The 18109-nt window shown below is 39.8% G+C and overlaps 1 protein-coding gene across 2 annotated transcripts in view; it reads left to right on the top strand.

Moving 5' to 3' along the window:
• LOC137758253 (phospholipid-transporting ATPase ABCA1-like) overlaps nt 1–15331 on the top strand; it is a 41349-nt gene extending 26018 nt beyond the window's left edge. For both annotated transcript variants that reach the window (XM_068534441.1, XM_068534442.1), the window contains exons 9-21: nt 335–450; nt 541–685; nt 2321–2444; nt 3862–3991; nt 4259–4379; nt 5171–5233; nt 5862–5968; nt 8849–8990; nt 9390–9524; nt 10545–10648; nt 11259–11351; nt 12010–12253; nt 12989–15331. In XM_068534441.1, coding sequence (XP_068390542.1) covers nt 335–450; nt 541–685; nt 2321–2444; nt 3862–3991; nt 4259–4379; nt 5171–5233; nt 5862–5968; nt 8849–8990; nt 9390–9524; nt 10545–10648; nt 11259–11351; nt 12010–12253; nt 12989–13129 — 1665 coding nt within the window. In that variant the 3' untranslated portion in view covers nt 13130–15331. The remainder of the gene's footprint in view (nt 1–334; nt 451–540; nt 686–2320; nt 2445–3861; nt 3992–4258; nt 4380–5170; nt 5234–5861; nt 5969–8848; nt 8991–9389; nt 9525–10544; nt 10649–11258; nt 11352–12009; nt 12254–12988) is intronic.
• The last annotated feature ends 2778 nt before the right edge of the window (nt 15332–18109 follow it).

An 18109-nucleotide genomic window follows, 5' to 3' on the forward strand; every position in this document is an offset into this window, starting at 1 on the left:
TCTTCGGGAAGAATAACGGCAGCTTACTTGCTACCTGTGAAATTGAAATTACTCTGACTGGGAATCCATCGTTCAGTAAGTTTACTGAGCGTGACACCTTGGCTTATCTGTTGGAAAGACAGAAAGGACGTGCAGTTTATAAAATCAGCCGGGGGTAAAATGCTTGTCAACACGTATTGTCCAGTATTTTGATTAATAGTTCTTGTGGCTTCATTAATTCAAAGTTCTTCTTCAATATGTTTATTTGCCCTTTCTTGTCTGATGATGATGAAGACTTGAGACATGTTGTATCTTTGACTTAAGGGTGACCTTGATTTCCTCGTTTCACTTTTAGTGCAACTATGTGGTCCCTGCCACGCTGGTCATTATCATCTTCATCTGCTTCCAGCAGAAGTCCTATGTGTCCTCCACCAACCTGCCTGTGCTAGCCCTTCTACTGTTGCTGTACGGGTAAGGCACCTCTGGATGGGGCATATGGTATCAGATGTCAGGGGGAAGGCAGGGGACACCCAGTGGACATGTGTCTTTGTGCCTCACCAGGTGGTCCATCACACCTCTCATGTACCCAGCCTCCTTCGTGTTCAAGATCCCCAGCACAGCCTACGTGGTCCTCACCAGCGTGAACCTCTTCATCGGCATCAATGGCAGTGTGGCCACTTTCGTGCTGGAGCTCTTCACCAACAATGTGAGTTCTGCAGAAGGAGATGCTGGGATGAGCATAGTGTTTAGTCATGATCTTATTCCGCTTGCCTGCGGTGTTGACACCATGGACCACTCTGTCCTTTTGCAGAGTCTGTCTGTCTTTCCTGGGTTTGCATACCATCTCTCGCTTCTCCTTTTCCTTATATGTCTCTGATCACATTTTTCTGTTTCCTTTGACAAGTTCTTATATACTCCTTTCTGTTTAAATGTTGCTTTCCCCAGTATTCAGTTCTCTGGCATCTTGTTTCCCACTTTAGATGCTCTCTCTGGGTGATGGCATTCATGCTGGAAGATTTCACCACCACCTCTCAGTGCCTCATGTTGTTCTTTCTCACATCCATGCATACCTTTAGCCCCGACTCTCCTTTTGAACTCTATTCTCACGTTCTCACTTGCCCAGTGGATGGCTCCATTTAGATTAACTGAAGGACACCCCAGACTGGCCATGTCCTAAATCATCTTCCCCTCAGAACCCAGTATTTCTCTTGCCATTCCTGTCATGCTGGATGGCATTACCATCCACCCAGTCACCCCAGCTGGGGCAATATTAGAGCCATTTTATATGCTTTGCTTTTGCTTATTTCCCACATTCAGTTGGTTACCTTGCCAGTTCCTCCCATTACAGATCTCTTAAACAAGGTTCCCCGTCCATTCTTGTTGTCATTGCCTTCATCCAGACATCTTAACTTAGCCCACAAAGCCTTTCAGAGGAGTACAACCCTTCCTTGACAGTTCCCACCACACTCTTTCCCAAGACATGGTAAGCTTTGGCTGAATGGTCCCTTCAACCCTCCATACTCCTGTAGGCCTTGTTCAAGATCCCCAGCACAGCCGACGTGGTCCTTACTAGCGTGAACCTCTTCATGGGCGTCAATGGCAGTGTGGCACTTTGGCGCTGGAGCTCTTCACCAACGATGTGAGATACTACCCGATTCTGTGACTCCTCTGTCACGGAATCGGGTAGTATCTCACTAACCCTTCATGACTGAGCTTGAATGTGAATCTTTCCTTACCTGCCTTATGGGAGGTGCTCTCTCTTCCCTGTGCTCCCAAAGCCCACACAGTTCATGCCTCCAGTACAACACATCCAATTATGTAGCAATTTCCTGTTTCCATGTTTCTTTTCCTCAGAGTAGAGACTAGACTGTTTCTTACTAATCTCTGCCTCTCCTGTGCCCTGCCACAGTGCATCCAGCACATAGCAACTTACTCAGTTGTTGGGTATTTGGCCACTGCTGGATTGATGTATTCGAGAAGAATTTTTTAAACTCCAACAAAATCCTGAAACTGAAGTATTGACCCAGACATGAGCAATTTGCTTTTAAAATGCTAAGCAGATATTTTATGATAGATTAGCTTCTGATTAAATATAATCATGTTTCTAAACTTTGCTTATATTTCTCCCATACTCATAGCATTATTCCAGATTTTCTAAAGAGCAAAATTTTATTACGTTATGTATCATCCTCTATGGCTACTGCTATTTATTGGTATCTGAATTCAAAGATTCAGTTTGACCTCAGGGAATCAAATTTTTTTTTCACTTCCATATTTTAGACTTTGGTAAATTTTTAGCCTGAATCACAAAAGACAGTCTCTCTCTGTCTTATTTTTTTAGAAGCTGAATAACATCAATGATATCCTGAAGTCGGTGTTCTTGATCTTCCCACATTTTTGCCTGGGACGGGGGCTCATTGACATGGTGAAAAACCAGGCAATGGCTGATGCCTTGGAAAGGTTTGGTGAGTGACAGTAGTGGCTGTAGGATGTTTTAATAGAGATGGCAGTTTGCATGGGCCTTGGTACTTTGGCCTTTGTTTTGGAAAGAGGGTGGTGACTGGGCACAGGACTTCTCTCCACTGATAGGACTCATGTCAGTACAGCTGGCTGTGGCATGGGTCTTGTGACACAACCATTTGTCTGAAAGATGAGACAGTAATTTTGGAGGTGAGGAAAATATTGGCTTAAGCTTGGACCCAGTGCCTGATACCACTGGTGGGGTTTGCCAGAGTCATTGGAAAAGTCAAACAACAGCTTTGAGAATTAGATACAGGCCAGAGAATCAGAAGGAAAGATGCAAACTTTGGCTCTATTGGGAAAATCATGGACCTGTAGATGGGGTCATATATTACCTTTTACACAGTCTATAAAAAGGTAATTTACTGCAGCTCTTTCTACATTTAGAGTCTTTAAATTTATTTCTCCTGTGGCCACATTACTATTCTTTATTGACTGGCTCATATAGTTAGATGGGCCATGTTATTTAATGGGCATAGAAAAGGGACTTTTTTTAAACTTGGAGGTACAAGGAGATATATAAGGATTTTAAGGAATATTTACATAAAACCAAATGAGTTGAGTCACCAGGTTACATTATATGCTATTGAAAGGGGCATCTTTTAAATGTGCTTTCTAATCTTTCTTAGTGAAGCTTATAATTTGTTAAAATACTGACCCTAAAAATTACCCTGGATTGTTTGCCTTTTTACAAAGGATTTTTGGCATGTCTCATTAAAATGGAAACATTAGGGACTTCCCTGGTGGTGCAATGGTTAAGAATCCGCCTGCCAATGCAGGGGACACGGGTTGGATCCCTGGTCCAGGAAGATCCCACATGCTGTGGGGCAACTAAGCCCGGGCGCCACAACTACTGAGCCTGCGCTCCAGAGCCCACAAGCCACAACTACTAAGCCCACGTGCTGCAACTACTGAAGCCCACGCGCCTAGAGCACATGCTCCGCAACGAGAAGCCACCGCAATGAGAAGCCCGTGCACTGCAGCAAAGAGTAGCCCCCGCTCGCTGCAACTAGAGATAGCCTGTGCACAGCAACGAAGACCCAATGCAGCCAAAAAATAATAATAATAATAATAAATAAGTAAATAAATAAATCTTTAAAAACAATGGAAACATTAGATTTCTTAAATGAAGTTACAGTTCAAATACATGTTATCTCTGAAATTCTGATTGATACTGTTTCATAGTATGTTTCCCCAAAACCTTACCCTAAATCAGATTTGGAAAGTGAGACTCCCTTATTTTTTCCTCCTGGCCACGGGCCATAGACATTGGTATTTCTAGGAATGTAGGCCTGAAATTGAGGAAGGGCCATGGTCTCTGGTGCCTCCATTCTGACTGGATCTCTGCATTGTGTCTACCAGGGGAGAATCGCTTTGTCTCGCCACTGTCTTGGGACTTGGTGGGACGAAACCTCTTCGCCATGGCCGTGGAAGGGGTGGTGTTCTTCCTCATCACTGTGTTGATCCAGTACCGATTCTTCATCAGGCCCAGGTGAGCTTTCTCTCAGAACTCACAGAGCACCTGGTTGATGGTCACGGAGGAGGAACACAGGGAACACTCGCCGGTGGTGGTTGGATTGACTGAACTCAAAGCAGAAAATCAAACTGATTTTCCTCATGTGGGCATCTCCCGGCCCACAACACTGCCGACAACTTTGGAGTGTGGGTTTTACAGGACTGCTTTAGAAACTGGGTCTTTGACTTAGAAAATAACTTGAAAAGTTGATTTGGTTTTTTTTCTTAATTTTTTCCCCCTAAGACCTGTAATGGCAAAGCTTCCTCCTCTGAATGATGAGGATGAAGATGTGAGGAGGGAGAGACAGAGAATTCTTGATGGTGGAGGACAGAATGACATCTTGGAAGTCAAGGAGCTGACTAAGGTGAGGCAATGAGGACAGGCTATAACAACTTGTCTTCAATTTTTTCAGCTTTATATGTTGGAAACTAGCATTTTGCTGACTCAATAAAAAGAGCATGCTTCCTAAAATGTGCATCTATACCAAGTTTCTGTCAATTTAATTTTATTTAAAATACACCATGGGGACTTCTTAATTAAAGAAATCCTACTGAAAATAATTATACTGTGAATTCTCATTCTTGAGTATATTTGTTTTTCACACTTACATTTATGTATTAGTTATTAAAACATCTAATATTGTGTATCGAGGCAAAGCTGAAGTTGATAGAATAATGATTGATTTTGAGTTTCATGGTCCAAAAAGCTGGTAGATCTCCATTGCGTAAGAAGAGGGTCTATTTCAGCCCTTTCTAGGTGCCAGAATCCCAACAAATTCACTTTTTTGTAATCTGTTCAATATTTGCAATGTTTTGATAAATTATTACCCTGTAGAATTTAGTTTTTAAAATATCTACAATGTCTTTACATATTAAATGAAAATTATATAGATATTAATGACCAATATGTTTTTTAAAAGTCTGACATTAGATTAAAAAATAAAAAGAAATTCACTTGTATTTTGAGCTTCAGGGTCATTCAGAAGCCAGTTGCCACAGAGACAGACCAAGGCTTTAGCACATCACATGTGTGACTTAGTTTTATCGATAAGTCTTATTTCGTGGTGTGTTTAGGTCATAATTCCCTCTTCCACAGTTGCCTGGGACAGCTGTGAGTCACTGCAGCTCATGAATTTTTGCATTTTGTTTGTTGCAGGTATATAGAAGGAAGAGGAAACCTGCCGTCGACAGGATTTGCGTTGGCATTCCTCCTGGTGAGGTAAAGACACTTTGTCTACCTTGTGTTTGCCTCTATTAATTCAGACTGTCTCTACTACAATCAAACAATAATGTCTGTAAGGGGTTAAAAGTGGTTTTTAAAAGGCTTCTCCATTTATATCTGTGTGGAGCAATCAGTCATTGAAAGGATGGGGGCCCCATATAGCAATAATTTTGGATAATCTCAGACAATGTAAGAAAAGTATGCACATTCAAAAAGTGATTTTGTGATCCATTCCTGGTGATAATGAAATTCAAATAGATTTTAAAAGATAGATTTTCTCCTGTCTCGTTTATGTGTGTATTCTTGTATGCCCTTTAGCCAGATTAGATGGTGAAATTTGACTTGTTGGCTTTCATTACTGTTTTTCACACATTAACTTTGGCCTTAACCTGACGACTCAAATAATACTTACAAATACACCCACACTTTAAATGGTTTCATTATAAAACGTATGTTTAAATATCTATATGATTTCTTAAGACCAAGAAAATAGTTGACTCTTCATTAAGAATGATGTTTTAGGATCATGTTACATGAAAATGAAGCTGAGGTGACTATTTTATAAGGGTCATTTATATTCAGATTTTTAGTAGTTTACTTATACAACTTACCCAATCTTTTTCAGTGCTTTGGACTTCTAGGTGTCAATGGGGCTGGGAAATCATCAACTTTCAAGATGTTAACGGGAGATACCACTGTTACCAGAGGAGATGCTTTTCTTAACAAAAATAGGTGAGAAAAGAAGTCTATGTTTTGCCACAAAGACTTTTTTTAAACTTTATTTGAATGAATATGTTGTTATTTTTCTGATTATAACAATACTGTGTAGTTTCTAAAAATGTTGAAATATAGTAAACTGTAAAGAAGAAAATAAAAGTCATCCATAATCCCAGTACCTAGAGATAACTACTATTTACATTTCATTTTAGTCTCACTCTGTTTTTTTTTAACAGCTTTATTCAGGTATGATTTACATGCCATACAATTTACTTGTTTTAAGAGTATAAGAAGTGACTTTTAGGCAATTTACAGAATTGTGCAACCATTACCACAATACAATGTTAGAACATTCCCATCACCCCAGATCTCTCTACTTTATATACACATATAAATGTATTATAAAATTGTCATCATACTACATCTAGATTTTTAAATTAGTTTTTTTGTTGTTAATGACTGTACTATATTTCCCAGTGGGTTACGTATTCTAAGATGTAGAATTTTTGCTGCATAAAATGCATCTATGTACATGTACCTATAGTTTATTTCACCAATTCCTTATTGTTAGACATTTGTTCCTGTTTTTCGTTAAATATGTCCTTGTATTCATCTTGGTTGTTTCCTCGGGGAAAATTCCTACAAGATAAAATTATCTATATACTTGCCAAGTTGCCCTCGCTAAAGGGTGTGCCAACTGTTGGTGTCACCATGGGCTATTATCCGAGAGTGCACAGATCACTAAGCAGTCTGATCGTAAGGGGTACAGTACACTTTAGAGTCCTGTTAGGCAATGTTACGCTCGAGCACTCGAAATACGTGGGACTTCTCTGGGCTTTTTATACGGAGAGACGGTACATGGCAGTGGCTTTCAAACTCTTTGATCATGACCCATAATACCAAAATCGATACATTTTACCTCTCAACCCAGTAAATACACAAAAACACATAAACAGGCATATAGCTTAAATAAAAGTTTTGTAAAACATTACCTACTCTTCGTGCTTGCAGTGCACTCTGATATTTCTTATTCTACTCTCTACCACACCATTTAAAAAATACTGGTTGTGACCCACTAAATTTGTTTCACAATGTACTAATGGGTGGTGACTCACAATTTGGACAAGGAGCTGCTAGCCAATAAAATTGAAAAGAGCAAGGAACTTAAGGTACTCATGGCTCTCCTCTGCATCTCACACATTTTTTCAGTAGCAGTGTAAAGGAGGTTTAAGGGAACAGAATTTCTTTTTTTTTTTTTTTTTTTTAAATATTGATTTTCAGTTTAATCAATAAATATTTTCATTTGTATTTCTAAAAACAACATCCTCACACCTAAACAATGAGAATCATTTCTTAACATCATCAAATATCCAGTCAGTTTTAAAACATTTAATAGACAATGGGGAATATTTTATATACTTATTTGTTTATAATTAGTTTATTCCATCTTTAATCTCTAAATTGTCTCTATTTTTTTCTCCCTATATTTTTTAATTGTTGAAGAAACCATGACATTTGTCCTAGAGACTTTTTTTATGCTGGATTTTGCTTTATGCTGATTGAATCTCCAGTGTGTCCTTTAACATGTTTCTCTATTCCCCGTACTTCCTGTAAACTAGCACTTAGATCTAGAAGCTGGCTATAATTCAGGCTTTTTAGTTTCTTTTTTGCAAGGCCATTGCAGAGGTGACCCTGTGTACTTCTATATGAGGCATATGATGCCCAGTTGTCTCTTTTCTTGTGGTGTTAGAAGCCATTAAAAATCATTGTCTGAATCCTTTTTTTTTCAACACTGAAAATTCTATCATTCTTTCTTCCTTGATTAGCTGTAATATTTCTATTAAGGTTAATTTTCTCTTATCAACTATTTGCTTACCCTGAAGTACAGGAGAACAGAATTTCTAGAATAGTTGGCCTAAGGCTACACACCTGCTTTCCCCATCTTGTTCCTAGTACCAGGCTCCTGGGGCACATAGCAATGGCAGCAATAACTGGCCCAAACTAAGGTTCGTCACAGTGCCTGGTTCTGAGAGCTGGTGGGCAGTGTAGCTGTGAGGTCCAGGCACAGGATCTGTGAGCGTCTCAGTCATAATTCTGGAAAAGGCTGGATATGGGAGTACTAATTTATATGCAGAGAGGAATGAATACTGCTGATGGGCCAAACTTGTGGTTGTCCAGAGGTGACTAAAGTGCAGCTATCAGACTGGATGTGACACTGAGCTTTCTCCTACGTCAGGGATCCTTAACCCGAGAATGGCTTCATAGGCCCTAAAAACTGCCCCCACCAATATATGTAAAATTGTGTCTGTAGGTATATTTTTTGTTATCATCAGATTCTCAGAGGGTCTGTGATCAAAAAAATCCTTCAAAACCAGGAGGATTCCTGGGTTGAGTATTTAGTGGGACCAAGGGGTCTGGATCATGTTATGTGCGAGTCAATGTATGGGCAGCAAAAAGCAGAGGAAGTCACAGCGAGTTGCTGAGCCTCCTCTGACGTGAATGGAGCAACGGAGCACAGGGTGCATGTGACTGGGCCACAGAATCAAGTCAGGGATGGACACTTAGTGTTAAAGCCCCAGGATGGTGTGACTGAGGCTGTTGATAAAGATGGTGCCACAGCTGGGATGGACTTGGGAATTCTGAAATGGGACTGAGCCTGCAGATTGAGGTGCTGGGGGAGCCAGGTGCAAGGACTGGGCAGGGTGTAGGCCAGAACCCTGACTTCCAGGAGGGGCTGGCATCCTGGGGGCAGAAAGGCTGTTCCTTCAAGCTATAGCAGGTGTGCTTGCTGGTATGTTGGTCATGCACAAGCACTCTATAGGAATATTAGGCAAGATGGTCTGATCAGAGTATCTAAATGCTTAAAAACCTGACCAGTTTTGTTTTTCTTTGCAGTATCTTATCAAACATCCACGAAGTACATCAGAACATGGGCTATTGCCCTCAGTTCGATGCCATCACAGAGCTGCTGACTGGAAGAGAACACGTGGAGTTCTTGGCGCTCTTGAGAGGCGTCCCGGAGAGAGAAGTCGGCAAGGTACCGTGGGCACCGGAAAGCCAGCCTGTCTCCTTTGGCATCCTAACAGTGTACCTTACGGCTGTGACCTTCACACATGACCATCGGCTTCAGGCTGTTCTTCCTTGTGGATGCAGCAATATGAAGTGCTGGCTCTTTGCAGCTCCTTTCAGGGTGGGAAGCCGTGGTGGCGGTGGGACGGGGATGGGTGACCTGGCTCACACCGGTGGGCGGAGAGGGAGTGCCGCTCCCACCACGCGAGTCCCTTCTCCCCCTGCTGTTGGCTCCTCCACACTTGCCAGGTCGTGATTGTATAGAATCTGGTCCTACTCAGTGAAAGAGTTTTCATACGCAAGTGTAAGAAAGCATGATAAAATTCCCAAACCCAACAAAGGTCAAGATGCTTTTTATCACCCTTAGGTTGGTGAGTGGGCAATTCGGAAACTGGGCCTCGTGAAGTATGGAGAAAAATATGCTGGGGACTATAGCGGAGGCAATAAGCGCAAGCTCTCGACGGCCATGGCTTTGATTGGCGGGCCTCCTGTGGTGTTTCTGGTGAGTGTGACTGTGAATGGAAAACTTTGTTCTGGCCTGAATGGAAGACATCTCTTTTCTAAAGTCCTCGGTGTCCAGGCCGTGCATGACTGGCTTGGCAATGGCAAGCCCCCCTCCCCCGATGAGGAACAGCGGGGCAGCCTCAGAGAACCAGAGGGAAGCTCCCTCGCCCCTCTCCTTGACACACATTGGGGTGGCTCTGACATGCCCTCAGATGCTCCAAAAGAGGAGATACTCCAGGGACCTTGTTTCTCTAGCATGGAGAACCCCAACAGGTGCGGCTGAGGCTGGGTGTGTGATTTGACCTTTCTCTGGACCATTCTATATGCCATCCATGTGTTCATCCCCTGAAGACTGAGAGTGTGGATACAGCTTCAGGATCCCCAAGGTAGCACCTGGGTCATAGTTCCTTACATACAGATAAATGGAAAACAGAAGGTCAGACTGACAGTGGCCCTTGCCCATTTTCTTCTGTAGAGGAGAAGAGCACTGAAGTTATTATAGGAAGAAGCCTTGGGCTGAGGCTTTAAAGTTATCCAGACTATTTGGATTTGGAATTTGTTTCTCTAAGACTAGCAAGTACAGTATAACAGGCTAAGCCAGAGTGAACTAGAATTAAAAAACAAGAAAAGAAAAGGAATTTTACCCAAACCTTAAACTGACTTCAGTAGACATTTCAGACAAAAATAATTTTTAGTATATACTTGTCAGTCATGAAAAGATGGTTGAAACTAAATGACTTTTCCCCTTCCCTTTCTGTTTATTTGGAGAAATTTCATTTCATAAAAAATTAAGTTTGAGTTTTCTACTTCAGTGACACATGTGTAAAAGTGAACTGGTTGCAAACAGTATGAAATATTCATGTATGTAAGGTCTGGTCTTTGGTCCATCAAGAAATAAATAGAATGGTAAGTTAAAACTTAGGCTATTTCAGAGATGCTTCTGAATTTAAAACCAAACCCATCTTTGATTTTTTTTTTTTCCCAGCACATAATAGGGTTTATTTTATTCTAATTACAGGATGAACCGACCACAGGCATGGACCCCAAAGCCCGGCGATTCTTGTGGAATTGTGCCTTAAGTATCATCAAGGAAGGGAGATCAGTAGTGCTTACATCTCATAGGTCTGTAGTGAAGACTTAGCTTGGCTTCTTTGTTGTGTAACTTTTAAGTTTTCCAAGTAGTATATATGATCATTGTATAAAAAATAGAAAACACAGAAAGGCAAATAGAAAAAAAAAATTATGATTACCTGACATTGCATCACTAGGAGACAGCTATTACTGTCATCGGGCAATATATCTTTGCAGAGTTTCCCTATGCAAATCTATACACAGTGTATATGTTTTTTACAAACAAAAATGCAAGCTTTAGCATATATACTAAGTTCTTTTTCCCTTAACAATACTGAGAACATTATTCCAAGTCAGTTAATTTAGATGTGTCATCTTTCTTATAGCTATTAGTGAATAGTATTCCATTAGGATATACCCTAATTTATTTAACCATTCCTCTTTTGTGTAGACATTTGGATCATTTCCAACTTTTTTCACGATTATAAACGGCACGGCAGTGAACAGCGTTTTCCCTACATCTTCATGTATTTGTAACAGGATGCAATTATGCCCTAGGAAGCTGGGGATCTGTTTCTTTGAAATGCCAGATGTCATGGTGATGTTCTGATGGTTATAGAAGCATCTCTCTAAAACTAAGCCTCATTCTGTTTTCCCACAGTATGGAAGAATGTGAAGCTCTTTGCACTAGGATGGCAATTATGGTCAATGGGCGGTTCAGGTGTCTTGGCAGTGTCCAACATCTGAAAAATAGGTAACAAAGATAGTTTCTTTGGGATCCCACATACTGAGACATCGTGTATTTATTCTTTTGTGAGTGTATACGTGGTTCTCTAAAATAAAGGGAAATAAACTGAACAAGATGGTATAGTGGAAAGAATGAGGACTTTGAAGTCAAACAGAGCTGCGTTCAAATTCTGTCTTTACCTTTTATTGGGTTGTAGGCACTTTGGCAAGTTATTTAACCTCTCTGAGAGGCAGTGTTCTAGGAATATCTACTTTCTAGCTTTGTTATAGAGATGTAATGGGAAGATTTATATGTGCCAGTAAGGTTAGAGCATAGGCTTCAGAGTCAAGCACGAGTTGGGTCCACACCCTGGCCCCACCATTTCTGAGCTACGTACCATGAGCAAGTGACTAACTCTCTCGGTTTCAGTTTCTCTGTAACATCTGACAGACCTCACAGGTCTAGGTGAGGATTCAATGAAGTCATGTCTAAAGCCCTCGGCAAGGCAGCTCACATAGAATAGGTATTCAGTACGTGACCACTGGTTCCTGCTCTCTGAAACTTACTTCTGGGTCTGGCAGGGACCTCTCTCTTTCATGGCCCAAGTGGGGTTCTCAGAGTTAAGTATTCTTTTGAGAAGTTTCCCGAGGGTCTTCCATTTGGACTTTCTTTTTCCTGCTTTCAGGTTTGGAGATGGTTATACAATAGTCGTACGAATAGCCGGGTCCAACCCTGACCTGAAGCCTGTCCAGGAGTTCTTTGAACTCGCCTTCCCAGGAAGCGTGCTGAAGGAGAAGCACCGGAACATGCTGCAGTACCAGCTTCCCTCTTCACTGTCTTCCCTGGCCAGGATTTTCAGCATCCTTTCCCAGAGCAAAAAGCGACTCCACATAGAAGACTACTCTGTCTCTCAGACAACACTTGACCAAGTAAGCTTAGAGTGTCAAAAACAGATTTGCTTTTCAGGGCGAGGCTTCCTGCCGCTTCTCCACCCGCTGCCCATTGTGGGCCCTAGCACAGTATAGATGAGCTGAGCATGAACTCCTGATCTTCTACTACTAGTTATGCTTTTTACCTAACCTCCCTGAATCTGAAAAGGGAGACGATACTACCAACTTCATAGGGTTAATGTGAGAATAAATTGTCATAATAATCATAAAAACTGCAGTTTTTTATTGAGTATCTGCCACGGGCAGGTATTATGCCAGGTGCCTTATCCCATTTATATTAGATAACATCAGGTACCAAATAGATCCTGGCACTTAGTAGGTGTTCAGTAAATGTTAGTTTTCAACTCTCTTCCCTTTAATCAGGCCTGTATGAGTCAAAGTAAATAGATGATCGAGCAGTTGGTGATTTGGGGGCAATAATAGAAGGTCAGTAAATGTTAGTTTTCAACCCTCTTCCCTTTAGTCAGGCCTGTATGAGTCAAAGTAAATAGATGATTGAGCAGTTGGTGATTTGGGGGGCAATAATAGAAGGTCAGTTTTTTAGGTTAATGCTTTGTCAAGTATTCCCCTCTCCCTCCCATACACACAATTTTCTAGTTAATCTATTCTATTTATTCAATCTCGTATTCTCTAATTTTCATGTGGGGAAAAATGCAACTAGAATAAAGAGAGCAAGTTAGAGGTATTTATAAAGGTCCACCTTTATTTTGACAGGTATTTGTAAACTTTGCCAAGGACCAAAGTGATGATGACCACTTAAAGGACCTGTCATTACACAAAAACCAGACGGTGGTGGATGTTGCAGTTCTCACATCTTTTCTGCAGGATGAGAAAGTGAAAGAAAGTTATGTATGAAGAATCCTGTTCATACAGGGTGGCTAGAAGAAAGGAGGAACTAGACCTTCCTTTGCACTATGTGAAGTGTTCCAGAGGAAAGAGCTGGAAGGTTTTGTGGGAAGAGGTAAACTGGATACTGTACTGATACCATTCAATGCAATGCAATTCAATGCAATGAAAACAAAATTCCATTACAAGGGCAGTGCCTTTGTAACCTATGTCTTGTATGGCTCTCGAGTGAGAAAGACTTGAATTTAGTTTATTACCTTATACTCATGTGAAACTCTAGTATGGAACCCAGCGGACATATGGGTTTGACATACTTTTTTGTTCCTTTGTATTCTAACTGGGATTGCAACAATAATTCATCAAGTAATCATGGCCAGTGATTGTTTATCAAAATCAAAAGGCATCCTCATTCATTAAGCCATGCCAAGCCAGGAGACTGGTTTCCCGGTGACACGGCCAGTGCCGGCAATGAGTGCACCGGAATTACTAATGCCAAGTTGCTCAGAAAGCCCGAAGCACCATGGTGTGCCGTGCACACTGTTGTGAAAGCTGCTCTACTCAGAGTCTGTTGACATCATCGAATATCAGGTGACAAAATGGTTCCATGTGTGGGGAAAGTCCTGCTTTGATTCCCTCTTTGATGAACTGCTCTGATGGTGGTGACATGCAAATTGCAACATGTAAATTGCATGGTGACACGCAAGAGTGAGACTTGGTTTCATTGTTGTCCTTGCTTGGAACCATGAGTCTCCAAGGTTATCTTTGTGGGACTCTAAGTATACTTAGATCCTGGTTAAGAAGCAAAGAATCAGCAACTGCATTGTTGGGGCCGCAGGCTGCGGAAGCCAGGGCGTGGGATGAAGGAGATGATGCGTTCAAACCAAGGGAGGCCTGTGTCCATTTGTCCTGATTGTCTGCTAACACGGTACAGTGCATCTCAAGATCTTGTTGTTTGATACAAGCATAGTATTATTTCTGGCTTTTTGGATTAATCTAGAATATGAAAAGATGGAGTTGTATTTTGAGAAAAATCTTTGTACTTTTAACGTTGTTTGGAATTGTAAGTTCTGTCAGTGACTTTTGAAACCTTAGAATGGCCTCTTTGTAGAACCCTGTGGCACAGAGGAGTATGGCCACACTGCCGCGCTAGCTTTATTTTTTCATGTAAGTTTGCGAATGGATCATCTAATGCCTAGTGACTAGAAAACACTGTGATGGCCAAGATCTCATGACAACATTGTATTTAAGTTTCTTTAAGATCGTTTAGAATACTTTTAGTATCAGTGCATTAATCAAGTATTTTTTGAGTGTATGTTATAACTGAGTATGGATGGATGCGGTGAGGAGATATTAAGTCTCAGTAGATTTCCTGTGCCATGTTTGTCAGCTAACTGGTTTACAAATACAGGTTTTGTTGTGGTTGTGGGAACCCACTGAAAGAATATTGGGCAGCCCACTTTTTGAAAATAGCAACAATGCAAAAGCCAAGAAAGTTTAAATGTCATAAGGGTCACAAGACTATATAATGAATACTTTCACAGAGAAGACAGCTAGCTTCAAAGCTTGTTGAATAACATAAAACTGTGCTTATGGCATTTAGTACCTTCGAATAATTAACTTTGAAAATCTCAGATACCCCATTCTGACAATCTCAAATTTTTCATCTCTTCAATCACTAACCTATCATGAAAAAAAAAAAACAACAACAAAAAACAGCAAATGCCCCCACGTAAAGATTATCTCAGACTTTTCTAACCCAGTTTAATTTTTTTAGTCAGTAAATACTTGTTAAAAATAATATTGCACTAATGCTTAATGTCATCTGTCTTGAGGCAACAAAATTATGAGAGAAATACTGTTTGGTAAAGTCATCTTTCAGTATCATTACTAATGTCTTCTCCTTTAAAAAAAATTTAGATATTAACTCTAAAGGTGCAAATTTCAGATCTATCCAAATCTGTATTTTTTCTTTTAAAATTTACTGTATGTTATCATGCAACTTGTTGCTTGGAAAAAGAAAATGACCTTTAGGGGACTTCCCTGGTGGTCCAGTGGTTAAGACTTCACCTTCCAATGCAGGGGGTGCAGGTTCGATCCTTGGTCGGGGAGCCAAGATCCCACATGCCTCACTGCCAAAAAACCAAAACATAAAACAGAAGCAATATTGTAACAAATTCAATAAAGACTTTAAAAATGGCCCACATCAAAAAATCTTTAAAAAAAAAAAAAAAAAGAAATGAATGCCGATATTTTCTAAAATGATAAACAAGTAATGAAGGCATTTTTCCAATAACTATTGGCATGAGCTCATATTTTATGCTATCTTTAATGATATAAAACTCATAGAATAATTGTTTCTCCTTGTTCAATATTTTTCAAAATCAAGCTTCTGTTTTCCCATTTCACTAGAATCATGTTCTAATTCTGTATTATATTAAAACCATGAGTAGCTCCTTTTTTTGATTACTTCAAGGCCATATTTTAAAAAATCAAAAGACACTGTGAACTACTTTGAAAAAAAATGCAACATTTCAATATAGATTTAAAGGTTCTCTTAAGCTAGAAAAAGTCTACAGCTACCCATCTACTTCATTAATATTGTTACCTTTTAGACTATCCAAACAGCAATCTTTTAAATTTTTCTGTGTAAGCCTAATTATAGTAGAAATTTTTACAACTCTCTGCTCAGTCAGGTAAAATTTCTATATAATCCCTGTGGAAATGTAACCATGTGAGTTTCAGAAATTTTCGAAGGTGTTTAAAGATTTCGGCTTTTGCTTCTTTTGGACACCTTAAACCTTATTAACTGTGAATATGAAAAATACAAAAGAAAACAATAACAAAGCCCTCTATATGTAAACGCCCAGCATAGGTCATTGTTAAAAAACAAATAACCAAACCTCAAACTACTGTATTTCAACATCTGTACTGAAGCCATATGCATTGTGACTATTAAATGTTGCACAGCATTCACTGTATACTAATCATTGACTAAAGGGATATGTCTGTTTTCTTCTCGTGGTTGTATATATCAGGTAAAAATTTTTTCCAAAGAGCCATGTGTCATACTGAACCACTTTGACGCTGAGATATTAATTTCTACCCTTGTTACTATTTACTAGTAATAATATAGTGCTATAGTCATATCATTCTAATTCTCTTCAGAATTGTTGCATCCCTTTTTATAGAATGTTTAACCTTCCATAAGGTTTAAGTATTCTGTTCTCCCGTCTTATACCCTACGATGAAGCTATGTTTTTGTGCTTTTTCTTTATCATTGGCCCTTCATTCCAAGCACTTTATGCTGTCTGTAATGGGATCTATTTTTGCACTGGAATATCTGAGAATTGCAAAACTAGACAAAAGTTTCACAATAGATTTCTAAGTTAAATCCTTTTCATTAAAAGAAAAAAAAGAAAAAAATTTTGTATTGTCAATAACTTTATATGAAGTATTAAAAAGGCATATTTCTATGTTGTAATAAGTCACAAAATAAACCTGTGACAGTTCTGTTGTGGTCTGTACTAATTTATTTTCGTGCATTCATAGCACCACCTACTGTTGGAGCTTATAAAGTCATTACAGAAGTAAGAAATGTCTGCTTATAGAAGGGAAGACGCTTGGACCAAAAGTAGAAATTTAGAAAAAACTAAATGTCCTGTTAATCACAAAAGAAAATCGAGGGGACTACTTGAAAATATAGGGTGTTTTGCACTTTCATGGTTCAGTTTTGGTAGTAACTGATACTAAGTTTAAGAGGTTTTAGATAAACTTATTTTGCTTAATGATTATGAAGCTGTAGAGATCTCTGCAAATACTCTGTAGCTAAGCCATTTAATAAAAACCTCATTACTTCATTTGGCACTGAGGAAGCTCCAAGGCAGCCTTCAGTGCTCTTTTGTTTATTCAACCAAAATACAAGGACACAGTGTGGCAGGTGTACCCGCAAGGTGCTGGCAAGGGTGAGCATGCAGGAAAAATAGGCAAACATGGGAGAAGAAACGATACCAGTGTTGGAGGGGCCTTCCCTTTCTTCTGTAAAAAGTGCTGTGCAGTCTGCACCCAGGATTATGTAGTGCTATGATATGTGGGTGTATTTGTCATAGCTCATATGCATTGTTTCTGAGACTGACTGCTAATCTCGGTCCTTGAAGAACCCCTGTCAAACAGGCCCTCTTAGGCAGCACAGTGGAGTCGTGGCTCTACCTGTGACCTCTTGATGGCCATGACGTGTAGAGAGCAGTCCTTTGCTAAGGTGTGGATCTGAACTCTGCGGGCGGAACAATTGTGGCTTTGCGACTGAGCCTGGTTGACTGCCCAGCATCAGCATCACGATTATGTCTCTCCCCCTTGAAGTTCACATTATAGCCACTTTAAGGAAATGACAGAAAACTGTGTTTGTGAAAAATGACAATTGAGGGAGAGAAAAAAATACTGAAAAATAAAAGGCAGTTAAGATAATATGTTACTCATGAGTCTTGACCAAAACATTCTTCTATCTAGGAAAAAAGCCTGTATAAACATTTACAGGTTCAAAAAAACTCTGGAAACTTTGGAATGCTAATGCGTACATTGAATAAGAAAAAGCTTGAGAAGATTAGCTATCTTTTTCAAGGGTTTAACTGTGTTGTCAGGTATTTCATTTAATCCTCAGAACCTGCCGTATGAGGTAAGTAGTACCATTTGACATATGAGTAAACCGACTCAGAGAATAAGGAACTTGTTCAAAGTGACACAGCTAGTAACTGGCAGAGGGTTCTTCTGGTGAAGTTAAAAGTTAAATCAGTTTGGTTCTTTTGGTGAAGTTAAAAGTTAAATATCAATTAAAATTGTCCTTATAAAATCAGTTTGGCATCATTATGCAATAATGTAACAAATATTTCTTGAACTCTCTCATGCACCAGATACTCTTCTAGGTTCTGGGGATACAGTGTTGAAGAAGGCCGAATTCCTGCTCTAATGAACTTGAATTTCAATGGAGAAGTTATA

The sequence above is a fragment of the Eschrichtius robustus genome, unplaced genomic scaffold (assembly GCF_028021215.1).
Source record: "Eschrichtius robustus isolate mEscRob2 unplaced genomic scaffold, mEscRob2.pri scaffold_797, whole genome shotgun sequence".
NCBI lineage: Eukaryota > Metazoa > Chordata > Mammalia > Artiodactyla > Eschrichtiidae > Eschrichtius > Eschrichtius robustus.